Below are 27,982 nucleotides of genomic sequence, written 5' to 3'. Positions count from 1 at the left end.
AATAAATACAATAAAATAAAAAAATAACAGAATTCCGTAATCAGAGAACTGCCCCTTTTTAAAGACAAGGACAGCAAAATGTGAGAAATTAATGAAACTGGATATCTACTATTTATTATTTCTATTTTTATATGTCTTCGAAAACATTCACAATAAACAAAGTTCTTTAATATCGGAACAAGTACAGAAAATTTGGATACATTTCAAAGAGGACCACCAGGAAAGGGAGCAAAAATTGTTCAAGGCATTATTGGTGCATTTCAAGGTGATACTATGGCAGAGTTAAATATATTAAGTAGAGATAAAAGTACTTCCAATTCTCTATAGACTATACCAAGAAACTCATGAATCAGAAATATAAGGGAAGGCATAGGGAAATTATTATATAAGAAATTAAATATCAGAAGGGCAGACCCAGAACATTGTGATTTCATATATCTCACTATTGGAGTTTTCATGAGATAAGAATATAATGGAAAAACAAGAGTCTGTGTCAGAAAAAAAAAAAAGGCATTTAACTTTTGCAAACAGGATTAGCCCTGTGTTTTAGAGAAGGAAAGCAACCATCTTCAGTGGGAGAACAAAGCATTCCTAAAGGGAACAGGGGTACAGTAGAGAGAAATGAAATACTAGTTTTATCCTAATGCTCCCCAGCAAAAGGTTGTAATAGCAAAAAAAAAAAAAAAAAAAAAGAAATCTAGTCAAAACATGGAACATTTAAAAGCTGATCAGTATTAATCTTGTAAAGGCCTCAAGTAACAGATTTCATAAGTCAACAGCTACTATTAGAAAATCTGGTGAGAATGATCCTCCATGTGAAACAGATGTGAAGGTTAGAAGTGAATCTTCTCAGGAGGCAGGTCTCACCAGCCAAAGTTATCCCACAACAAAGCATATCAAATAAGATTTGAATAAAATTATCATCATTGCCAATGTCTAAACTTTGCAAAAGGGGTGCAATGTCTCAAATGCCATCAGAGAAAAGAAAATGTGCATAGGTAGCCTCTTATCCAAAAATGACATTAACTTCTTGATAGGAGATCCTTCCCAGCCAAGTTTAAAAGGAAGCCAACTTGGACATAGACTGCTTGGCATCTTAAGGGTGCTGGGGACTTTGGTAAGTCATTTCAGTGGGTGGTGGGGATGAAAGCCCAATTGGATTGGGTTCAGTAGAAAATAAGAGGTAGGAAAGTAAAGGCAAACTTTTTATATGTGTCTCAATATTAATTTCCTTCTAGTAGGAAGGAAAGCAGAGTATTTTGGCATATGTGTAAATTTGGTGATGAAAAGGTGAGGTACTTTTATGAAATTACACCTGTTTTTTCAATAAAGTATGAAGTAGGGTCAACAGCTGAAGAGTAAAGAGTGAGACCATAGGAAGTTTGGGAAGAAAGAAAAAGATACACAATCGCTATTTCAAAGAGTGGGAAGGTGAACATACTCTGGAAGTTTAGTAAGACTGTCAAATAATATTGAGTATCCATTGATTTTGAATAGTCAAATAATGAAGAAACAATCAAATTGGCTGTGTAATTTTCTTCTCCAAAGGCTAAGCTTCTTGGATACAAGCACAGAGTTGGCAATCTGAATGTTGAACCAGAGTTAGGAGCAGAAAGAGAGAGATGTTAAAGGAAATTAAGAGTGTGTATGGACAGATATAAATCTCACTAAAACCTAAAAAAATAAAGTCTTCTTCCTCATCTATATCTACATGCTAAAGGTTCATTACATGGTTATGACTTTAAAGAAAACTTATGTACGAATATTTTAAATTTCAAAAAAATCAGACAGCAATGAATACACTGCAATTCAATGAACAACAATGTACCCAAGAAAATCTTAGATTACTGAGATCACAGACTATGCAATAGAATTACTATGGGATAGAATTACTGCTAGAATTTCAAAATAGACTGATTATTAGAATTTTGCTGTGCAACATATACATACACATTATTAGAAAGATATCCTTACCTTGGTATTTCCCAAGAAATCTCTGTATTCTCTTAATATTTTTTGGTTTCTAAATAGCCCTGTAAGAATTACAAAATAAATTTATGTCATAGGTGGTCTTACTAGTCACAGTTTAGAGTAACATGATATTCTCTTTAGGACTATGTTAAATATGCTCTATTAGCTAACGGCAAAAATATTAAGTTATACAAAATTTGGATTTGAAACCTGATTTTAAAATGGGCAAAGGATTTCAACAGATATTTCTCCAAAGATGATACAGAAACCACCAACAAGCATATGAAAAGAAGCTCAACATCACTAATCATCAGAGAAATACATGTGAAAACCACAGTGAGATATCTCACATCCATTAGGATGGCTACTATTAAAAAAAAAAAAGAAAACAGAAAATAAAAAGTATTGGAAATGATGTGTCAAAACTGGAACCTTTGTGCACTGATGGTAAGAATGTAAAATGGTGCAATTACTATGGAAAACAATATGGAGGTTCCTAAAAAGAATTTTTAACATAGAATTACCATTTAATCCAGCAATCCTACTTCTAGACATATGTCCAAAAGAACAAAAAGCAGGGCCTCAAAGAGCTATTTACACACATATGTTCACAGCAGCAATAGTCACAACAGTCAAAAGGTGAAGCCACAATGTCCATGGATGGATGAATGAATGGATAAACAAAATGTGGTATATACATATGATGATGGAATATTATTTAGCCTTTAAAAAGGAAAGAAATCCTGTCACATGCAACAACATGGATAAACCTTAAGGACACCATACTAAGTGAAATGAGCCCATCTTAAAAGGAGAAATACTGTATGATTCCACTTATATGAGATATCTAAAGTATCCAAATTCATAGAAACAAAAAGCAGAATGGTGGTTGCCAGGCTGGGGGGTGGGGAAGGGGGAAAGGAAGGTAGTTATTTAATGGGTATAGTGTTTCAGTTTTGCAATATGAAAAGCCTCTGAAGATCTGTTTCACAATAATGTGAATATACTTACACACTTATGAACTATACCTTTAAAAATGGTTAAGAGGGTACATTTTAGGCTATTGTTTTTAACCACAATAAAAAAGGAGGCAGGAGAATTTGGATTTGCAATGAGATAAAGGCAGTTGGGTAAGAGTCTTTTCTCAATATTACCTTTAAAAAGTTAATTAAGCCTGATGTAAAAACAGGTCCTTTATTTTTACCTCAAAGTTTAAAAATATAAGAGAAAGTATTTTTCTATTACTGTTTTTTCTCAAATTTTTGTATTATAAATATTTCCTTTAACTTTTATTTACAAGGCTACTCATGGTATCATTTTAATAACAAAAGACTAGAAACATCCCATGGGGGAATATTTGAATAAATTACAGTATATCAAAAAAATAGAGCATTATAAAATAAATGAAGAAATGCCTTTATTTACTGCTATGGGATAGCCCTCATGACAGATTTAAGTAAAAAAAGCAAGAGCAGAAAGTATGTATAGTATGCCTGATTTATGAAAGGTATGGAGTTTAATGCAAATGTGTACATTTGTCTTCTTTTTAAAAATTATTTTTAAGTTTTTGGTAGAAAAAGGGTCTCACTAATGTTGCCCAGGCTGGTCTCAAACTCCTGGCCTCAAGCGATCCTTCCACCTCAGCCTCCCAAAATCCTGGGATTATAGGCGTAAGCCATGAAGCCTGGCTTTATTTTCTTATATTTTAAACATTTTTTTAAAACCCAAAAACTAATTTTTTAAATAGTTACCTATACAAGAGAAAGAACCTAGAGTGGAAAGGACAGAGATGGAAGCTAGAGTTCTCTGAAATGTCTGTTCTGTAGATTTGACTTAGAAATCATATAAATGTTTAGGCAATTATAAAATAAAAACAAAATTATTTTTAAAAACCAGAAGCAAAATGAAACAAATGAGCCTGTTTATCTATTGATGGTATATGTATACAGAAAAATTTCAAGTGACTTTATAACACAGAAATTGAACTACACATCTCTAGCGGGATATATATTAAAGATACAAAGAAAGGCAAATAAATCTTAAAGCATACTGTTAGTATTAATAATTTATTTGAAACTATATTCTCTAAGTGTGTAGAGCAGAATAAATCAAGTACGTAATTACTTTAATTGTGTTAATAAATTAGAAAATAAGATTTTCAGTGTAAGAGAAAAGATACAAAACCAAAGGGAAAAAAATAAGTTCATCAGAATACCTTTTAGATTTTCCATAAAAGAAAAGAACATTTCCTAGCTCTGTCCACTGAGACACCTAAAAATATGCCAAACTATTAACAATAAATATTCCTAATGCCTAGATTTTATTTTCTAGTAAATAAAAAGTTTATTTTTTAGTAATTAAAAAAACCTTGATTTTATTTTCCAGTAAAAGGATTAGAAATAGATGATTACCAGTCCAAGATAGGAAACATAAAGGATGAGTCTGAAACATGTTATTCCTGAAAGTAAGGATGCCATGATACTAGAAATATGACAAAGGGACTTTGGAGCCAAATGAGGCGCTTCCATTGACCAACAATAGGACAGTTTCAGCACTGCTGCTTTGTTCTTCTCCTCCCACTTCTCTCTTCCTTGATCGTCGTATCCCACTGCTCCCCTCTTGGTAATGAACTCCTGTACGCTCAAGAAACTCTCTCCATTCCTATTCTTCCTGGGTTATTGATCATAACTGTCTCACAATTTCCACTTTGAAATTTTGTCAACTCATCTTGAGAAGAAAATAGTCTCATTTCTAAGCCTTGGTCCTGTGCAGAACTGAGATAGCCAAATAATTTAGAATCCTCCTAAATATTTATACTCCAGCACTTCCAGTTTCATATCCTTCCAGTTTCGTAACCTCTTACCAAGTTACCAGTAATAAAAATAAATAAAATGGAGTGGGATCCTAATAAAACCATTGAAATAGGGTTGGCAAACTTTTTCCAAAGAGGGCTAGTGACATGGTTTAAACCTATGCTCCCACCCAAATCTCATGTTGAATTGAAATCCAATTGTTCGAGGTGGGGCCTAGTAGGGGGTAACTGGATAATGGGGGTGAATTCTCATGAATGATTTAGTAATATTCCTCTTGGTACTGTCCTCAGGACAGGTGAGTTCCTTCTGATGAGATCTGGTCATTTAAAAGTGTATAGCACCTCCTCCATCTCTCTCTTGCTCTTGCTATGTAAGGTACCTGTTCTCTCTTTGCCTTATGCCATTACTGGAAGCTTCCTGAGGCTCCCCAGAAGCTTCTATGCTTCCTGTACAGCCTGCAAAACTGTGACCTAACTAAACCTCTTTTCTTTATAAATCACCCAGTCTCAGGTATCTCTTTATAGCAATGAGAAAAGTGACTAATGCAGATACATAGCAAATATTTTATGCTTTGGAGACCAAAAGGTAACATAAAGGATATGATGAAGGTATAACAAGAAAAAACTACAAATTTTCATACATTTGACAAAATTTAAAATATAATAAAAATATGTGAATATAATTCTTTGTAATACAGGTCTACTAATGAGAAGAACATAATTCTTTTTGGGGGGATACAATAAAATATTTTACTTAATTGGGATTCAGTTAGTATTCCTCATCAAAATTGCGAATGTTCATTTGTTAATGATGATCTGATATTTTACATATCTCATATTTGAAATCTTATCAATAAGTATGGCCAAATACTGATATCACTCTATAAACGTGATTTTAAATGACTATATTCATTGCTTAGAAGCATTTATAGAATTATATGAAATTCTTGTTAATATTTGCCTTTTAGCATCTTATTACATTGAGGACTAATCACTTCCAATTGAAGTTAAGAGAAAGCTGCTCAACTGCACAATTCAATGGATTTTGAAATATGCAAATTTCCTCTGCACTTGCATGAAAATCTGAAAAACACTTCTGGGACTATAGCTTGGGCATGGAAAATATATCTGCTATAGATGTCTTCTGTTAATTTTTTTTATGTGTTCATTCTTTTATTGTCAATTGTTTTAACCTGACTGAATACACAAAAAACGAGAGCACTGCACTCCCAGCAGTTACTATGCAAGTTAGAACATGTATTTTTGTATGGCAGACAACATTTAACACCAGTCTATGAAATACTGCATTGCTTTTTATAAAGTTCGAAATAAATATTTATTTTCAAACAAGTGACTTTGGTTTATTTCACACATTACACTTTTCTTGCAGAAAAAATAAAATTGTACAACTGCATAAATATAAAATTCTTCCACCATGAAAATGGTTAAAACATTCATAAAGACAGAGCATCAGCATGTGATGCTTCCAGAAAGGAAACAAGAAAAGTAAAAGAAAATGTACAAAGCAAATTAATTAGGCCTGTCACTAGCCAAGGTGATGGGCAAATCCAGATCTCAGACACAGCTTTAGAAATACTAGAGGACAAGGGAAGAGATGCCAAGATACCATTCAAAACAAGGACAACACAACTCATCACCTTTTTTATTTTTCTGTAGTGTCACTTAAAATTTAAAGGGCAGTTGCCCCATGACAAATCCCCGGTCCCAGTCCCAGGAAAAAAAATAATAATAAAGTAAGACCTAACACCACAGGAAAAGGCTACAGGGTATGTTAAAAATACTCACTGAGGCTGGGTGCAGTGGTTCATGCCTATAATCCCAGCACTTTGGGAGGCCGAGGCGGGTGGATCACGAGGTCAAGAGATCGAGACCATCCTGGTCAACATGGTGAAACCCCGTCTCTACTAAAACTACAAAACATTAGCTGGGCATGGTGGCGCATGCCTGTAATCCCAGCTACTCAGGAGGCTGAGGCAGGAGAATTGCCTGAACCCAGGAGGCGGAGGTTGCGGTGAGCCAAGATCGCCCCATTGCACTCCAGCCTGGGTAACAAGAGAGAAACTCTGTCTCAAAAAAAAAAAAGAAAAGAAAAAAAGAAAAATGACCAGAGTATGCACCTATAGTACTGTACATTAAGTGAAATACATGTATATTGGGGGATCAATCCAAGATGGCCGTTTAGGAACAGCTCAGGATTGCAGCTCCCAGTGAAAGCGCAGAGGGTGAGTGGACGCCGCATTTTTATTGCCGACAGACTAGGAAATTCCCAGGCGGAGGAGCTCCATGGGTCGCCAGCACGGCTGTGCCGGCCGGTGCCGCTGCTTTGCCCCGCGCAGCTGCTTTGTCGGCGCCCCAGAGTAGCGGTTCTCCGTACAAAATACACCGGTCCGAGTGCCCTTTTGGCTGGCGATTGGAGCCACGGGAAGTTGCCCATTCATCTGTTTAAAAAGGGGGACTGAGCAGGGAACCAGGACAGTAGATCCCAGGGCAAAAAAATTACCACGAATCTCAGTGCCACTGTTTAAGCCAGCACAGTGACTTGCGGCAGGGGAAAACACACAGACCCCCCCGGCGCCTCTTGAACAGGCGACTGCAACACCAACTTTAAAAAAAAAAAAAAAAAAAAAGGCTCTGAGGCAGGGAGCCAGGTGATCAGGCTCGGCTGGTCCCACCCCCACAAAAGAACAGCAATCAGAAACTCTCTGGATTGAGAGTTTCACAGCAAGCGCAGCTGAACCCAGGACGGTCCACCTCTGTGGGGGAGGGGTGTCTGCCATTACCGTGGCAGCCCACCACTACGGAGGTAGTCAGCCAATGCTGAGGCAGCCCGCCGTTGCCAAGGCAGCCTGCCATTAATGAGGCAGCCCGCCTTGCCAAGGCAACCCGCCACTGCAGAGAGACTCCGCCTTAACAGAGGCGGGTCACCATTGCCGAGGCAGTTCTAACTATACCCATATAAGCAGGACTGCAGGGAAGTTCACTCGGCAGCTGGGCAGAGCCCACAGCAGCTGAGCAAAGCCTCTACAGGCAGACAGTGACTAGGCTGCCTCCTTGCTGGGCAGGGCAGCTCTGAAGGAAAAAAAAAAAGAAGGCAGCAGCATAACGGAAACTCATAAAGTCCTAAATCCCTGGGACAGAGCACCTGGGAACAAAAAGCGGTTTATGAGCTCTGCTGCAGCAGACCTAAACGTACCTGCCCAGCAGCTCTGAATGAACAACGGAGCTCACAGCTCAGCATTTGAGCTCCTATAAAGAAGAGACCGACTCCCCAAGCAGCTCCCTGACCCCTGTATATCCAAAAAGCCATCTCATAAAGGAGAGATCAGATTGACACTTGGCAGGTATCCTTCAGGGACAAAGATAGCAGAAGAAGAAAACTGGTAACAACCCTTACTGTTCAACAGCTGCTGCAGGTGATCCCCAGGCAAGCAGGGCCTGGAGTGGACCTCAGCAGACCTACAGCAGAGGGGCCAGACTGTCAGAAGGAAAACCAAGAAACAGAAATAAACTCATCAACAAATAGAACATCCACTCAGAGACCCAATCTGAAAGCCAGCAACTACAAAGATGACAGGTGGATAAATCCATTAAGATGGGAAGAAACCAGCACAAAAAAGGATGAAAACACCCGAAACCAGAACACCTCTCCTCCTAAAAGGGATCACAACTCCTCACCAGCAAGGGAACAAGGTTGGATGGAGAACGAGTGTGATGAAATGACAGAATCAGACTTCAGAAGGTGGGTAGTAAGAAACTTCTGTGAACTAAAAGAACATGTTCTAACCCAACGCAAAAAAACTAAGAACCTTGAAAAAAGATTTGACGAAATGCTAACGAGAATGGAAAAAATAGAAAGGAACATAAGTGAATTGATGGAGCTGAAAAACAAAACACGAGAACTTTGTGAAGCATACGTAAGTATCGACAGCTGAATTGACCAAGCAGAAGAAAGGATATCAGAGGTCGAAGATCAACTCAATGAAATAAAACGAGAAGGCAAGAATAGAGAAAAGAGGGTAAAAAGGAATGAACAAAGTCTCCAAGAAATGTGGGACTATGTGAAAAGACCTAATCTACGTTTGATAGGGGTACATGAATGCGACGAAGAGAATGAATCCAAGCTGGAAAATACTCTTCACGATATTATCCAGGAAAACGTCCCCAACTTAGCAAGGCAGGCAAATATTCAAGTCCAGGAAATACAGAGACCACCACAAAGATATTCGTCAAGAAGAGCAACCCCAAGGCACATAATCATCGGATTCACCAGGGTTGAAATGAAGGAGAAAATACTAAGGGCAGCCAGAGACAAAGGTCGGGTTACCCACAAAGGGAAGCCCATCAGACTCACAGCAGATCTCTCAGCAGAAACCCTACAAGCCAGAAGAGAGTGGGGGCCAATATTCAACATCCTTAAAGAAAAGAACTTTCAACCCAGAATCTTCTATCCAGCCAAACTAAGCTTCATAAGTGAAGGAAAAATAAAATCCTTTGTGAACATGCAAGTACTCAGAGATTTCGTCACCACCAGGCCAGCTTTACAAGAGCTCCTGAAAGAGGCTCTACACATATAAAGGAACAACCAGTACCAGCCACTCCAAAAACATGCCAAATGGTAAAGAGAATCAACACAATGAAGGATCTGCATCAACTAATGGGCAAAACACCCAGCTAGCACCAAAATGGCAGTATCAAATTCGCACATAACAATAGTAACCCTAAATGTAAATGGACTAAATGTCCCAATCAAAAGACACAGACTGGCAAATTGGATAAAAAGACAAAACCCATCGGTGTCCCACATCCAGGAAACCCATCTCACATACAAGGATATACAAAGGCTCAAAATAAAGGGATGGAGGAAGATTTACCAAGCAAATGGAGAGCAAAAAAAAAGCAGGAGTTGCAATTCTCATCTCTGATAAATTAGACTTTAAAGCAACAAAGATCAAAAGAGACAAAGAAGGACATTACATAATGGTAAAAGGATCAATGCAACAAGAAGAGCTAACAATCCTAAATATATACGCACCCAGTACAGGAGCACCCAGATACATAAGGCAAGTTCTTAATGACTTACAAAGAGACTTAGACTCCCACACAATTATAGTGGGAGACTTTAACACCCCATTGTCAATATGAGACAGATCAACCAGACAGAAAATTAACAAGGATATCCAGGACTTGAACTCAGACCTGGACCAAGAAAACCTAATAGACATTTACAGAACTCTCCACCCCAAATCCACAGAATATACATTCTTCTCAGCACCACATCACACCTACTCTAAAATTGACCACATAATTGGGAGTAAATCACTCCTCAGCAAATGCAAAAGAACGGAAATCATAACAAACAGTCTCTCAGACCACAGAGCAATCAAGTTAGAACTCAGAATTCAAAAACTAACCCAGAACCACACAGCTTCATGGAAACTGAACAACTTGCTCTTGAATGTTGACTAGATAAACAATGAAATGAAGACAGAAATAAAGATGTTCTTCGAAACCAACGAGAATGAAGACACAACATACCAGAATCTCTGGGACACATTTAAAGCAGTCTCTAGAGGAAAATATACAGCAATAAGTGTCCACATGAGAAGCAAAGAGAGATCAAAAATTGACACCCTATCGTCAAAACTGAAAGAGCTAGAGGAGCAAGATCAAAAAAACTCAAAGTCTACCAGAGGACAAGAAATAGCTAAGATCAGAGCAGAACTGAAGGAGATAGAGACACAAAAAACCCTTCAAAAAATCAATAAAGCCAGGAGCTGGTTTTTTGAAAAGGTCAACAAAATAGACCACTAGCCAGATTAATAAAAAAGAAAAGAGAGAATAACCAAATTGATGCAATAAAAAAACGATAAAGGGGATATCACCACAGATTCCACAGAAATTCAAACCATCATCAGAGATTATTACAAACAACTCTATGCACATAAGCTAATAAACCTGGAAGAAATGGATAAATTCCTGGACACTTACCTCCTCCCAAGCCTAAACCAGGAAGAAGCCGAAACCCTGAACAGACCCATAACAAGGTCTGAAGTTGAGGCAGCAATTAAGAGCTTACCACCCAAAAAAAGCCCAGGTCCAGACGGGTTCACAGCCGAATTCTACCAGACATACAAAGAGAGCCAAATCAAGAACAAACTTCCATTCACAATTGCCACAAAGAGAATAAATACCTAGGAATAAAACTAACAAGGAATGTAAAGGACCTCTTCAAGGAGAACTACAAGCCACTGCTCAACCAAATAAGAGAGGACACAAACAGATGGAGAAACGTTGCATGTTCATGGTTAGGAAGAATCAATATCGTGAAAATGGCCATACTGCCCAAAGTAATTTACAGATTCAATGCTATCCCCATCAAGCTACCAATGACCTTCTTCGCCGAACTGGAAAAAACCACCTTAAACTTCATATGGAACCAAGAGAGCCCGCATAGCCAAGTCAATTCTAAGCAAAAAGAACAAAGCGGGAGGCATCACACTACCAGACTTCAAACTATACTACAAGGCTACAGTAATCAAAACAGCATGGTACTGGTACCAAAACAGAGATATAGACCAATGGAACAGAACAGAGGTCTCGGAGGCAACACAACATATCTACAACCATCTGATCTTTGACAAACCTGACAAAAACAAGCAATGGGGAAAGGATTCCCTGTTCAATAAATGGTGTTGGGAAAGCTGGCTAGCCATGTGCAGAAAGCAGAAACTGGACCCCTTCCTGACACCTTACACTAAAATTAACTCCAGATGGATTAAAGACTTAAACATTAAGACCTAACACCATAAAAATCCTAGAAGAAAATTTAGGCAAAACCATTCAGGACATAGGTGTAGGCAAGGACTTCATAACCAAAACACCAAAAGCATTGACAACAAAAGCCAAAATAGACAAATGGGACCTAATCAAACTCCACAGCTTCTGCACAGCAAAAGAAATAGTCATTAGAGCGAATCGGCAACCAACAGAATGGGAAAAAATTTTTGCAGTTTACCCATCTGACAAAGGGCTGATGTCCAGAATGTACAAAGAACTAAAACAGATTTACAAGAAGAAAACTAACAAGCCCATTCAAAAGTGGGCAAAGGATATGAGCAGACACTTTACAAAAGAAGACATACATGAGGCCAACAAACATATGAAAAAATGCTCATCATCACTGGTCATCAGAGAAATGCAAATCAAAACAACATTGAGATACCATCTCACGCCAGTTAGAATGGCGATCATTAAAAAATCTGGAGACAACAGATGCTGGAGAGGATGTGGAGGAATAGGAACACTTTTGCACTGTTGGTGGGAGTGTAAATTAGTGCAACCATTGTGGAAGACAGTGTGGCGATTCCTCAAGGACCTAGAAATAGAAATTCCATTTGACCCAGCAATCCCATTACTGGGTATATATCCAAAGGATTATAAATCGTTCTACTATAAGGACATGTGCACACGAATGTTCATTGCAGCACTGTTTACAATAGCAAAGACCTGGAACCAACCCAAATGCCCATCAACGATAGACTGGATAGGGAAAATGTGGCACATATACACCATGGAATATTATGCAGCCATCAAAAATGATGAGTTTGGGTCCTTTGTAGGGACATGGATGAACCTGGAAACCATCATTCTCAGCAAACTGACAGAAGAGCGGAAGATCAAACACCGCATGTTCTCACTCATAGGCGGGTGTTGAACAATGAGAACACATGGACACAGGGAGGGGAGCACTACACACTGGGGTCAGTTGGGGGGAAATAGGGGAGGGACGGTGGGGGGTGGGGAACTGGGGAGGGATAGCAAGGGGAGAGATGCCAGATGTAGGTGATGGGGAGGAAGGCAGTAAATCACACTGCCACGTGTGTACCTATGCAACAATCTTGCATGTTCTTCACATGTACCCCAAAACCTAAAATGCAATAAAATAAATAAATGGGAAAACAAACCAAAACAAAATACATGTACATTAAATAAAATAAACAAGAGGCAACACTTAGGGGCCAGAAACACTGCTACTACAAGTCAGTTATGGAATCATAATTTACAGTAAAAATGAGCACATCCCAAGGCTCAATTTTTCTTTTGTCATTTATAGTAGAATATTTGGTTGCTATTACTATACTTTAGTTTACATCAATTACCTTTTAACATATTAAATGCAGAAAGCTAGTGTAAAGCATATAAATTATGCTTTCAGTGTAGGTCTCATATGTATGACAGTCTGTTTAAGACTAGTAGGTTTTCATATCTTTTTTAAAACTTATTCAATGGCTAGTGGGAAAGATTTGTGCTTGTGATCAGCTCTTAACTTCAATTTTTATATCAAAGCATCCCTGAAAACCATCTTTCTCACTGTACCCGATGTTCTTACCACACACTTTACATTCTATGTGAATTTCAGTGTCCATGGTAGGGTTGGTAAACTGTACAGCCAGCAGGGGCTACAGGTATTTGGGCTGCAGGAGTTTGTCACAGTAGGAATAACACTGCAGAGGAAAACCAGGGTAGTTGCCCAGTCCAAAATACTCCACATTTCCATCTTTATCCTTATCTTCATCTTGCTTGCCACTGAACACGAAAGACATGTGAGTTATACTTCATCACTGGGTAAGTCTTCAAGGACTCATTCTTGGGAGGCTTAGGTTTGAAGCCTAGAACTCATTTGAGCTGTATAATAATGCATGGTTTGCCCTCTTTGTAGCCGTAAGTTTCATCATTTAATACAAAGCTATTTCCCAGTCACTCAAGCTTGAATTTGCAAACCTTTCACCCTCTTCATTCATGATTAGTCTCCTCATTCTTTGGGTACACCGGACAAATTGTCACAAGGTTAAATCATGCCATCCTTCAGGGCTGAATCTTTGTACTTTTCCAGGAACCTATGTTCAGCACATATGCCTCATAGACCTTGGGATCACTAGGATGAAAAGCAATTTCAGTCCTCTGGATCTGACAAATCTGTTAATCCTACTGGGGTCACTCGGTCCTGATTTGTGGGCTTAAGTTCACTGATGGTGAGCAGTATCACTTGGATGATTCTAATGAAGAGGCCAGGCAGGCAGCCATAAAATATTATGTAGAATAGAAGGATCTTAAACCAACTGCCACCAGTCCTGCACAAAAACTCCTTCTCTGAGTTTCAAATGAATTTCTTCCAACTGCTCTCCTCCTTGGCTTTCCCGTGGGCCATGGCGACAGCAGGTCAACAGCTGCCAGAGTCCAGAGGGTGGGTGGCTGTGGGGTACACCCTGGCATCCTATGAGGCGTTGCTGCTTGTCTCTGGCCAGGCTCTCTGCAGACAGGACACACTGCTGCTGCTGCTGCTGCGGATCTCAGAGTGCTTCTGGTCAACTTTTAACAGCATAGGAAGTACATAAAGCTGACTGACATTACTTTAATTCAAACAATTAATCTACTGTTGAAATGACTTTACAGCAGAGTAAGCTTTGTATTTAAGCACTGTTTTCCCTTGTGATTTTACACTGAATGCATTAAGAAACATAAGGTCTACAGCAAAAGCTAATTTTCTAAGCCATTCAGTGTTTAAATAATAGTGGTTGATGGGTATGCTTCTTATTCATAAAAATTTCAATTTTGAATTTTTCAATCCTGAGCTCAAAAAATTGCAGTAAAACTGCTAAACCATTGAAATCCAGTGTAGAAGGACAAGTCAGGATAATCAGCTTCTATTTCTTTCAGTGGTTAAGTCCACAAGTTCAAAAGTGATACTACCATACTACTGGTTCAAAAGCAAACAAGAGATTTAAGTATTTTCCATAAAGTACCTACTCTTGACAAGTATTTTCTGCAGAATATCTACTGATGAAAAGGCTCTAAACATCTTATGTTTTCACAAGCTTTATAAATTTGTCCAACTAAGGCTTTTTCTGCTCCACACATATTTTAACACCATCATCTGTAAGACATCTTAGCAGATTCCACATTGGGTTTTCTGAATTAGTATTTTCACATCTTCTTTGAAAATATTCCTGCCTGTAGTTGTTCCACACAGACTATTCATAAAGGATAATTCTTTAGTTTCTTCAAACTCAGCACTCACTCCTCAAACAGTATTGGTACATGGGTCAATTTATCAAGAGCCAAAGGGTATCATTCAAAATCATTTGCCTTGCGTTTTAATTGACTACTGATGTTGTCTGTCTCCAGTGTCCTCAACTCTTGAAGCAAGTAGTCTTGTCTAAAGACTACCAGTCCTGGATACAGTTTTTCAGCCACTCAAATTAAACAGGACTTAATTTACTCACCATTAGAAAAGCTACTTTCTTTGCTTGCCTAATAATCGAGTCACAGGGAAACTACAACTTTGGTTACAGCCTCATCTTCATTTTCTATTTTTGTGAATAAATTCTGCTATGATATATCCTATTTTAAATTTTCTAGTTTTTCTGATTGTTACGCTCCTATGAGTTAGGAATACTGTGATGATTGATTAATCTGGTAATGTCAACATATTCTTTTAACTCAGCTATGGTGTCACTGCATAGTACACACCGTGCTTTGCCATCTAATTCAATAACAAAATAATCCATGCTCAATTGTGACTTAAAAGCACAACATTACATGTCTACTCTTCTTACTGACCAGATAGGTACGCACTCATACTAAAAAAATAAAAGGTCATGTACAAGGGATACCTATGACTTTTGAAACACTGTTGAATTATAACTGTTACTGCAACTTGTAGTATACTGAGCAGCAGTGCAAAGTGGCAGGAGCATCACACATGGACTCTGCTGGAGCTACTCAACTCTGCTGTTGGTAGTGCAAAGGGAGCCATAGACAGTATGTAAATAAAAGATCATGGCTACGTTACAATAAAATTTTATTGTGGACTCTGAAATTTAAATTTCACTTCATTTTCATGTGTCACAAAATATGGTTATTCTTTTGCTTTTTTGTCAGCCATTAAAAATATGAAAACCACTCTTGGCTTATAAACTATACAAAGAACAGGCAGCGACTAGATTTGTTCCACAGGCCACAGTTTGCCAACTCTGACTACTGAAGACAGATTCCACAACACCAGCAAAAGGTATTTAATAAGAGCCAGGGACATAGGCTGTTGTAAGCTATCCAAAAAGCCAACCTCTATTAAAGTTGATTACACTAAGATCCAAAAGTATAAACAAAAAAACTCACAGAATTAATAGGTAATTTTAGAATTAGCCTTGCTAGAAATATACAATATATGGACACTGATCCTGATGTAAAATGCCAAGGGATCCTTTATGCTTTCTTTGGTTAAAGGGCCTTAAATTAAAAATAGGATGATAAGAAAGATTAAAAGGAACTTTAATCTGGCAGTTAGTTCAGTTGGAAAACCTAAATTGCAGTGTACTGTCAAGAAACCAAAAGAGAAGATGAAAAAAAAAAAAAAAAAAAAAGGAATAAACTTAGGGCTTTCAACAGTCATACAAGGCAAAATTTATTAACTTCTAAAACCCTAAGCAAGTATAGCCCCTTTCTAATACTAATAAAAATCAGAGTCATTGATAAGAAATATCTACATTAAGAAAGAAAATGTTCTGTTTTTTTTTTTTTTTTTTTTCTTTTTGAGACAGAGTCTTGCTCTGTCACCCAGGCTGGAATGCAGTGATGCCATCGCAGCTTACTGCAACTTTCACCTCCTGGGTTCAAGCAATTCTCCTACCTCAGCCTCCTAAGTAGCTGGGATTACATGTGCGAGTCACTATACCCACCTAATTTTTTTGCATTAGTAGAGATGGGGTTTCACCATGTTGGTCAGGCTGGTCTCAAACTCCTGACCTCGTGATCCACCCGCCTCAGCCTCCCAAAGTGCTGGGAGTTCTACTAAACCAAAAAAGAGAATTGCGGTAATGATTCTCTTCTGAGGAATGTCAGGATGCTCAATAAAATCTGTTAGTCATTTAACAGATAAAAATAAAGTAAGCCTGATTATCAAGAAAAAGTATGTATACATTTTTCATATATACTAGCACACCAATCTCTACTTTAATCCTGACACGTTACCATATGTAAGTGCCCAAGGGTAAAAGAACTATAAAACTGCACTGGCAATATCTAATTCCCCAATGGAATATGCCCTGTTAAAATATTTGATTATATCCTGTATCAGCACCTGTATTACCTATAAAGAAACTCAATGGAAACCATTAACTGAATAGTATATCAAAATTTCCAGGACTATCTGTCCCCAGTATGTATTTCTTCCACTGAAAGTAAATACTTTTCTCCTGTTAATTTAAGTGCAGCTCTCTTTAGCATATCTGTGGATAAAGATAGTCAGCTAGGCACGGTGGCACACACCTGTAGTCCCAACTACTTAGGAAGCCAAGGCAGGAGAATAACTTGAGCCCAGGAGTTCAAGGCTATAAATGCACCTGAGAATAGCCACTGTATTCCAGCCTGGGTACCATAGTGAGACCCCATCTCTTTTTTTTTTTTAAAAAAAAGGTAATCAACAACTTTTGCTGAGGCCAAAAATCCTTAGGATTCACTGTCTCCTTTAAACTTTCGAAGATGCCAAACCAATGATTTAAAGAACTTGGATTTCACAAGGAAAACTACACTTAGTCAACATCTAAATGATTTAATATTATATATTCCAGGCCACAAGAATTTCATATATACTCCTTATTCCTCCTGACTAGATTAGCTGAAAAGAGACATACACCGTTTTCAAGTTTGTCAAGAAAAGGAATCATCAACAGAAGGTCAGTCACTTCCTTTGTCAGAATTAAAGCTATTCGAGAACATCCTAGAACGTCAACCAAAAGGCAAATCAGAGGATTATTAAGACTGACAGCTTACTACAGGCAATGGATAGGTAACTTTTCTAAAACAGTTCAACCATCATCATCACCTGAACTGACTAAAACAACACCCTGACCTTTTAATATATGCTAGAATATTTATGAATAAAATGATATAATATCTGGCCCTGGCTTCGAAGTAATCCAGTAGAGTGAGGGTTAGTGAGAGGAATATACATTAAACAAGGTTGGCCATGTGTTGGTAAATGTAAAGCCAGATAACACGCATTAATACGTTATTATACTTTTCTCTGCACTTCTGAATATATTTGAAATTTCCCTACTAAAAAGTGGGGAAACCAAATTTCAAGATAGACTGTTAGAAAATATTAGAACATATAAAACTAACTTGGCTAGATTTTGGTTAAAATCCACCAAAAACGTACTTAAATCAATTTTTAAAAACCCACAATCTAATAGAAAAGTGAACAAAAGATATAAAACTTATTACAGAAGAACTAAGAAAAACCAATATACATAGTAGAAGATAATCAACTTCAGTAGTAGTCAGAGATATTCTAAATTAAACAAGGCACCATCTTTGCCCTTCAAATACACAAAAAAGTTAAAATCTTGTTAATATCAGCATGGGCAAGGGTATGAAAAAATAGTAACCCTCACACACTGTGATTGTAAATGTAAATTGGTACCGTATTTCCTTTAGCGAGTAATTCTCTAGGATCTATCAAATTTTTAAATGCCTAGGCCATTTGATCCTAATATTATGCTATTAACACTCAATCCTATGTAAATATTCACAATTATCTCACGTTAAAAAAATAAGAATATTTATTGATGTATTCTTTGTAATAGTGAAAAACTGAAGAACACATATCTTGCTACATTCATACAATGGAGTACTAAGCAACTGTGAAAAAGAATGAGGTAGATTTCTATATGTAGATATGGAAAATGGTTATGATTGATTACACTACCATTTATAAAGAACAAGATGTACAACAATGAGTACGGATATCAACCCACTTATGTCTATGTTGCCCAGGCTCGTCTCAAACTCCTGGGCTCAAGTGATCCTCCTACCTCAATCTACTGAGTAGCTGGGATTACAGGCCAGTAGCTGGGACTACAAGGATGTGCCACCACACCTGGCTCCTAAGAGTCTTACTTGCATATAAATTTCAAACACCATGTACATCTTCTTGTTCATAGCAGTTATTGGATAAATATCTACTGAATTAATTAATGCGGTAGAGTTAATAGATCTTTCTGTAAAAAAGCAATTGATATGATTTGGCTCTGTGTCCCCACCCAAATCTCATCTTGAATTATAATAGCCAGAATCCCCACGTGTCAAGGACAGGACCTGGTGGGAGGTGACTGGATCATGGGGATGATCTCCCCCACGCTGTTCTTGTAATAGTGAGTTCTTGAGATCTGATAGTTTTATAAGTGTTTTAAAGTTCCACCAACATACATGCTGTTTCTTGCCCGCTACCATGTGAGATGTGCCTGCTTCCCCTTCCACCATGTTGTACGTTTCCTGAGGCCTTTCCAGCCATGAGAAACTGTGAGTCATTAAACCTCCTTTGTTTATAAACTACCCAGTTTTGGGTAGTATCTTTATCGCACTGTGAAAGCAGACTAATATAGCAATTACTTCCTATTCTACTATTTTTATAACACATAAAATCTTGAAATCAGACAATAAGTTTTGATAGTTATATGTCTTATAAAAATGATAAACTGTAGCTTATCTTCCTCTCAACATCTTCAAAAAGCTATACAAGAGAAAAACACAGTTCCTGTTTTTGTAAAATAATTGAATACCAAAGCGGAAACCAGTATTTGCTGGAAGCAACAGAGCCTAGGTGAACAGGTATGCTAGCACTAGAGAGTTCTTACAGGCACAATTCTTACCTACAAGTTACTTTTCAATTAACTTCACTTTAAATTGAATATACTTACTTTCTCTGTATTCTATTTCTGCTTCCTTGCGCAATTTTTTCTCTCTGGCAAGAGCTTCCAGGCTTCCCCAAACTTCCAAAGATCTGTGCATACAAACATGGTCACCACAATGAACAACTGTAATGACTTTATTGACATCACATTTACATCGAAATTCTCTAATGAGAATCTTACAACAAAGCATAAGGTACTTTCAGAGAAACATAAAAGACTTAAGGAACTTTTCCAAATTAAATCTAAAAAATTCGACGGCAAATTTTTTTACACATTATGACATATATTTACTTAATGAATACATATTAGTAACTCACAGATATACAAATTTGCAGGTACAAAAATATTGTTTTAAAAAGTCATTTAAAAAATTCTGAATCTGTCTAAAATGTATTTTTATTAATCCAAATTTTGACTTGCACTTTTATTCTGAAAGAACTACATTCTTACTTTGCCTCTACATCCGATCTCAAGTATACAGTAAAAGACTCAGTATCTTCATGGGGACTTCGTCGTCTGATTTTTCGAAGTTGTTCTAGATCACTAGAGAAAGAAACATGTTGAATTTATTCAGACAAGGTACACACAGTTTATATACTTAAAAAGGATTACTAAGGGCAGAGAAAAACAACAACATTGATCCCCATCTTAAGAGGAATATAGACCTGAATGACTTTTAAAGATCAGTTTAAGATCACATTTTGGATACAAATATATTCTAGAGACAGTGAAAAAAAATTACTCTTGATGTTCAGTGTAGACACCACAATATAATATGTAGAGATTCAATTCCCTCACCAGTGCTTGTATTTTATTTGCTATGGGCACACCACTGCCATCTCTAATGTACGGGGAAACAAAGTGAAAAGTTAGGTAATGCACAGTGGCTCATACCTGTAATCCCAGCACTCTGAGAGGCCGAAGTGGGTGGATCACCCGAGGTCAGGAGTTCAAAACTCCCCTGGTCAACATGGTGAAAACCCGTCTCTACTAAAAAAATGCAAAAATTAGCCGGGTGTGGTGGTGTACGCCTATAGTCTCACCTACTCAGGAGGCTGAGGAAGGAGAATCACTTGAACCCAAGAGGCAGACATTGCAGTGAGCCAAGATCATACCACTGTACTTCAGCCTGGGAGACAAAGTGAGACTCGATCTTAAAAAAAAAAAAGTGAAAAATAGGCAAGGTGTGGTGTCTTGCACCTGTAATTCCAGCACTGTGGGAGGCCAAGGTGGGTGAATCACTTGAGGTCAAGAGTTCGAGACTGTTCTGTGCAACATGGCAAAACCCCATCTCTACAAAAAATATAAAAATTAGCCAGGCGTGGTGGTACACAGCCGCAGTCCCAGCTACTCAGGAAGCTGAGGTGGGAGAATCACTGGAGCCTAGGGAGATAGAGGCTGCAGTGAGCCATGATTGTGTACTATACTCCAGCCTGGACAATAGAGTGAGACCCTGTCTCAAAAAATCAACCAAAAAAAAAATATATATATATCATCCCTCTACTTAAGACTTTAAGTTAAAAATTTACAGTCATTATTTGTTTATCTGTAGATTAATACTAAGTGATAATATCCATTCAAAGGTATCAAATCATAAAGAGTATATGTCAATTACATGCTATTTGTTTTCCTTTCTCTTAAATTCTGAAAGACTTATATATTCATCCAGTCACTGCTAAATAGTCATTCTATATTTAATCATGAATCTTCCCATGGAAATTTTGTAAAAGCAATGAAACAACCTTTAAATTAAAAGTTGAGTTGGTGGCTATGGAATGTTATCAAGTTCTAGAAATTAAACCTAGATTTAAAAAAATCAGTAGCCATCACATGTTAGCAAAAATGTATGGATCAGCTTTCAAAAGATATATATTCTAGTTCTCCTTGTCACTGACTCACGTAAATGAGCTGGTCAATCACTAACATCTTGTATTATGTTCATCCTGGCCTATTAAAGTGGAGACAACAATGCCTAATCCACTTAATTCACAAAGTTTTTGTGAGAACTAAATCAATATTATAATTGGTTGTTGATTTAATAGTTATAAAAGTTAAAACTGTAGGAATATCTATTTCTTGATATATACCAAAGAGACTGGGACAATGAGAAAGAGTGAAAAAAAGATAGATTATCTGATTTCTCTAACTGGCACTCAAAGGAGGGAGAAAAGTTTAAATCTGTGACTAATATAATTTCAATAAATCTCTATAAATATGAGAAAATTAATAATAACATATTGGAAAGTAGTAAAAATAATTTATACTCAAAAGAAACTACATTTGGGAACATGAACATAAATGTAACTCACTAAATTAAGTATTCAACTCTGCTGGCCAAAAAAACAAAAAAGTCAAGCATACAAATATGCAAATAATCTTCTTGAAAATTCTGTAACATACCAATGACTTAACAATTTAACTTCTAAGATTCTTGTGTGATGGAGAGGTTTTGAAGAACTTCACTTTGCAGGTTTAAGAAACTAAAAAAGACTAGAAGTGCTAATGCTAGGGCAGGATTCAGTTTAGTTAGCTAACAATTTTTAACATTTTTGATGGAATATTCTTCATTTTAATGAGCCTGTAGAAAATTTTCAACATATGGATGGTAGCAGGTAATATACTCTAAGAAAGGAATAGTTATGTAAATTAGATATGACATACTGCTACATATATTTTTTTAATTACCTGGATTTAAGGCAGAACTCATTTATTGCTCTGACTCCAGTGATGAAATTATTCTGAGTGTACTTTGATCCATACTCCCTTTTCTTAAGGACTGCTTTAACTAAACCAAAAACATAGGAAAACATAATAAATATGCACATTGAAAGTCACATGTGAAGATGAATACAGGCTGATACTTAAGAGGCTTCACTAATGAATTTCATAGAAAACTGATCTTTTTCACTGAATAACATCAGAAAAAAAAATTATCTAAGTGCAGAATAGGATGAAATTGCATTTGTAACCATCTAGCTTTTGTCTTCACAGCTCATCTATAACGGATGCTAAAATGTCAACCTTCTTCTAATTAACACCTTGAATAGGTATTAATGGTCTGTCTAAATCAAATTAATACAATTTAAATTGCTTATAATCTAAATGAAAATGAACTGACGTTTTGATAAAAAAATTACAGGGTATGGAAGGTCGAGGCAGGTGGATCACTTGAGGTCAGGAGTTCAAGACCAGCCTGGCCAACATGGTAAAACCCGTCTCTACTAAAAAAATACAAAAATTGGCCAGGTGTGGTGGTGGGTCCCAGCTTTTCTGGAGGCTGAGGCATGAGAATCACTTGAACCTGAGAGGCAGAGGTTGCAATGAGGGAGATCATGCCACTGCACTCCAGCCTGTGCTACAAAGTCAGACTCTGTGCAAAAAAAAATTAGAGTAGTTCAGGGTTTTTCAAACTGTGAGGTGAAATCAGCATTTCATACAAAGTAGAAATAGAAAGTAATCAAAGACTACTACATATAATTAAGAATAAGTGTGTGAAAACCTTTTTTTCAGTTACATATACTAATCTATCTATATGCATACTAGGTTGCTAATTAGTATTTCTTATGTGGGTTGCAGTCAAAAAAGTTTAAAGTCACTAGACTATTTCACGTAATGTAATAAAACTGAAGGAATAATTTCATCAGTTAAAAATTACAAAAAAATACATTACAAATTACAGCTTAAATATTGCCTTCTAATCTGTTTTTCTACTGTCAAGTATCAAACTGCTCATAAAAAAGCCAGCGACACCAATACCGATACCAATTTGAAATCAATTATAGTCCGTAAGTTAAAAATTACAGAACATTGATCTATATTAATAAATCAGTATAAGGTGAGAATTTTGGTCATATGATAGAGAAAAATAACTTAAGCAAATATATGAAGAGCAAGAGCAAAATAACAAACTCATGTTCTGTTTCAAACTGTCACCTATTCACTTCATGTTCCATTCTCATATTTATTATTTCACAATTTTCTGTTCTACTTCCAAGTTGAAAGAGCAAATTCAACCTAAGATTCCTAAAATAACATATTATACTTACACCAAATGCACAAATATTACTTAGTAAGAATATTTCAAAAATAAAGCTCAATATAAAAATTAAAACCTTTTCTGAAAAAACTATATAAAGAAATTCAGATTTCTTTTTGCATGAGTTTCAGGCCTCTAAACTGCCTTACTCCCAAAATACTAAAACTCAAAATCCAGAAGAGTTCCTCTGGAGCAGAAAGAATTACATCTCTCTTTAAAAACATTACTTTAAAAAATATATGTATTAGTTTTACAAAATTTCTTCCAAATAGCAGAAAAATCCTGGCCCATGTTACTAATGATGACAATGAGGATGGTAATGATGGCTACTATAACAACATTAATTATTATTAATTGACTGTCTATCAAGTGTTAATCAAAGTTACCCTAAAAGAGTGGTCTCATTTTCAGCATCATGTTAAAGGGGAGAAAACTAAGTCTCAGGGAAGTCAAGTAAATTGCCCAAGGTCAGCCAGCTAGTAAGCAGAGGAACCACAATTTCAACCCAGTTTTTGTCTGATGCCAAAGCCACACTGCTCTTAATCACAGATTTGCTGCCTCCATGGAACAGCTGCTTTGGAGATGGGAGCCACAGCCTGCTATACAGAAGAGAGCTACAAACAGGAATTCCTTCAGTTTCTCCTGGAAAAGAAAGTCAAACAACAACGGCCAAACTCTACCTGGATTTAAACAAGCAGTAGCTGAAAGGTGTTGGCCTCTTGTTCTTTAATTGCATTACTCGTCTAAAAATGATAATGCAATTGATGATTCTTATTTGCCATTATTCCTTTCTTTCAGCTTTTGAAATAATTTGTGACAAAAATGCAAAATAAATTTTAATAGAAAATTAGTTTATACATAAAAGAATAAATCCTTATGGTCAATCTATTTAAATAAAAGTAAATATAAACTATACTCTTAGAATAATATAAAGAGCTCTACATAAACCAATGTTAAATATATTTACCTCTTACTTGGAGAGGGTCTGGCTTAAGTGGAGCTTTGAGTTCTGCGCCTATATCTTCTGCTGTAAAGTTTATTAAAGGAAGTTTACATTAAACAATTGCTTTCATACAAATCTATAAACTTAATTAATATTAGCCAACTTACTACAGCAACGCGTAAAAAAGACAATATATCCTAGAGATCATGTTTGGATTCATCTTAAGAACGTAAGAGTAGTTAAACATTATACAAAAGCTATTTATCTCTTTAACAGATTAAAGAAGAGAGACTACAGAATCATTTCAGAAGCTAAAGAAAAAGTATTTATACAATTCAACATCCATGCAAATCTCAAACCCATTTAGAAGATTAGAACAAAAAGAAATTTCTTTAAAGGGTAAAACAATCCTATAACAAACACTGTCTTTAATGGCGAACATCTAAATACATTCCTTTAAATTAAGGAACAAAGAATGCATAGTTTTTCCATTTAAAATTGTACCAGAGATACCAATCATTAATAAAGAATGATTACTAAGTGGAACTGGGACAATTGTACAACCCTCCACCTGTCAAAAAAAACATCAAATAAAAGAATATTTGAATCTACCTTCCACCATAAAGAAAAAACAATTACAGGTAGATTAATTAATTACTTAAATGTTAAGGTATTTACATGCCTCACAATAGACAATACGGAATACTTTTATGTAGACAATATAGAATACTTTTATGGTACAGAAAGATTTCTTAAACAAGATATAAACAGTATAAAAAAAACTGAATAAATTTCTGCTAAATTAAACTCAGAAAAACTGTTCATCAAAGAATTCCATAAAAAAGAGAGAAAAAAGAAAGGCCTCAAACTGAGAGAAGATATTTCCAACAAATAGAATCAACACAGGTAATCAAGAATATTTAAATAAGTCCTCGAGATCAAGAAAATGACACTTCATTAGAAAAAAACAGGAAGAACAAACTTGCACAGAAAAGGATATACAAATAACCAATAAACATTTGAAAAAATGACTGCCACATTTTTAATAGAATCCAAATGAAATTACAAGATGCTATTTTATAACCATCAGATCAAGAAAAAGGAAAATATGTCAATACCTAATGTTGGCAATGATATGGGACAACAAAAATGCATACACTGCTGGTGGAAATATAAACAGGCACAATACCTTGGTAAACAAGTTGGCATTATCTACCATAGTTGAACACAAGCATAATTTATGACCCAGCAATTCTTCTATGTCAATATATTTGGCTTCAAGAAACTCTTGCACAAGGGCACAAGGACAGAGGTACATGAGTGTTCAGAGCAGCACTCTGTTCTGTTGTTATAAACTGGAAACAATCCAAATGCCCATTAGCAAGAGAATAGATAAACCACATCATATTCATACAACATTTCATACAGCAATGAATAATAACAAACATAATAATGGCCAACTTTCTTTGAGCTTTTACTGTGTTCTAAGCACTACTCTAAGCATGTATCAACTCGTTTAACTCACACAATGTCCCTGAACAGTATGTGCTATAATTATCTCCAAGAAAATTAATGAACTAGACACACGCCAATCAATAGGATAAATCTTAGCAACTAAATTTAATGAAAAAAGTAAATCACAAAAGAATACATACAATAAGCTATCACAACAAAGTTTACATACAAGCAAAAGTAAACAATCAGGCTATGCACACATGTATAAAGCTACTTCCTTTTTTAAAATCACATGGATACATAGGACAAATGGAGATGTGAGGATGTCATCAAGACAGTGAAGTTCTTAGCTTGAGTAGTAAATTCCAAAGTTTGCTTCTATTATGTTTTTTAACTTACACATATAATATTCTTTTGTATGTATCAAATGTCATAAAAATCTCATCCTTAAAACATTTTCCATTATATTTATATCCTCATTCAATAACATTTCAGAGTTTATGAAGAATGGCTACATCTACTAAGCATTTAACATGTGCCATGTACTGTCCTATGCACTTTACAAATTATTTAACTGTCACAAAATTGTTCTGAGGAAAATACTATTATCTTCATCTTACGAGGAAACTGAAGCACAGAGATTATAACTTCCCCCAAAAGTCACAGAGCCAGTTTTTCTTTATTATGAGGAAACTGAGGCATAAAAGGTTTTGCAAATTCTCCCAGTCACATAGCTAATATTTTAAACATGGAGACCCATTTTGTTTAACTGTTTTTACTCTATACTCTTAACCACTTTCCTGTATTGCCTATGTTTAGAATAATATTTAATTTTATGTGTAGATTTTTGTATATTTTTCTAAGGGAGAAAAAGATGTAGATACTGGATTACCAATACTTGATACACCGATTTTCTTTCTTTTTTTTTTTTTTTTTTTTGAGACAGAGTCTCGCTCTGTCACCAGGCTGGAGTACAGTGGTACAATCTCGGCTCACTGCAACCTCTGCCTCCCAGGTTTAAGCAATTCTCCTGCCTCAGCTTCCTGAGTAGCTGGGACTACAGGCGCATGCCACCACACCCAGATAATTTTTTTTGTATGGCTGACTTCCTTTTGAGAATATACCTAGCAGTGGGATTGCTGGTAGTTCTATTTTTGGTTTTTTGAGGAGCCTCTAAATTGTTCTTCACAGTAGCTGTACTAATTTACATTCCCGCCAACAGTGTAGAAGGGTTCCCTTTTCTCCACATCCTCACTAGCATTTGTTATTGCCTGTCTTTTGGATAAATGCCCTTTGAACTGGAGTGAGATATATCTCATTATAGTTTTGATTTGCATTTTTCTGATGATGAATGATGTTGAGCACTTTTTCATATACCTATTTGCTACTTGCATGTCTTCTTTTGAAACTCTCTGTTGAGATCTTTTGCCCACATTTTAATCAGATTATTAGATTTTTTTCCCACAGAGTTATTTAAGTTACTTATGTATTCTGGTCAGATTGATAGTTTGTAAGTATTTTCTCTCATTTTGCGGGTTGTCTCTTCATTTTGTTGACTGTTTCCTTTGCTGTGCAGAAGCCTTTTAACTTGATGTGATCCCATTTGCCCATTTTTGTCTGGTGGCCTGGGCTTGTGTGGTCTAACTCAAGAAATCTTTGCCCAGCCCAATGTCCTCGAGAGTTTCCCCAATGCTTTTTTTAAGTAGTTTCATTATTTGAGGTCTTAGATTTCAGTCTTTAATCCATTTTGGTTTCATTTTTTTAATGTGGCAAGAGAAGGGGTCTAGTTTCATGTTTCTGCATATGGACAAGCAGTTTTCCCCAGCACCATTTATTGAATAGACAGTCCTTTCCCCAAAGTATGTTTTTGGCACATCTGTCGAAAATGAGCTTACTGTAGATCTATGGATTCACTTCTGGGCTCTGTATTCTGTTCCATTGGTCTATGTGTCTGTTTTTATGCCAGTAAAACAATATACAGGTATTGATCG

The 27,982-nt window shown here is 36.4% G+C and overlaps 1 protein-coding gene and 1 pseudogene across 2 annotated transcripts in view; both read right to left on the bottom strand.

Moving 5' to 3' along the window:
• The window catches only part of SLC30A9 (solute carrier family 30 member 9), a 103,782-nt gene that overhangs the window by 50,070 nt on the left and 25,730 nt on the right, over positions 1–27,982 (bottom strand). For both annotated transcript variants that reach the window (XM_032274058.1, XM_032274059.1), the window contains 5 exons: positions 24,561–24,620; positions 22,243–22,342; positions 20,008–20,100; positions 19,564–19,646; positions 1,975–2,033 (listed from right to left, as the gene is read on the bottom strand). In XM_032274058.1, coding sequence (XP_032129949.1) covers positions 1,975–2,033; positions 19,564–19,646; positions 20,008–20,100; positions 22,243–22,342; positions 24,561–24,620 — 395 coding nt within the window. The remainder of the gene's footprint in view (positions 1–1,974; positions 2,034–19,563; positions 19,647–20,007; positions 20,101–22,242; positions 22,343–24,560; positions 24,621–27,982) is intronic.
• LOC116548665 lies at positions 13,079–14,012 on the bottom strand (annotated as a pseudogene).

This window comes from Sapajus apella, unplaced genomic scaffold (assembly GCF_009761245.1).
Source record: "Sapajus apella isolate SASKATOON/1434 unplaced genomic scaffold, GSC_monkey_1.0 scaffold5, whole genome shotgun sequence".
In the NCBI taxonomy this organism is placed as follows: Eukaryota; Metazoa; Chordata; class Mammalia; order Primates; family Cebidae; genus Sapajus; species Sapajus apella.
The sequence above is the reverse complement of the archived record's forward strand: the minus strand, read 5'-3'. Positions and strand labels throughout refer to the sequence as shown.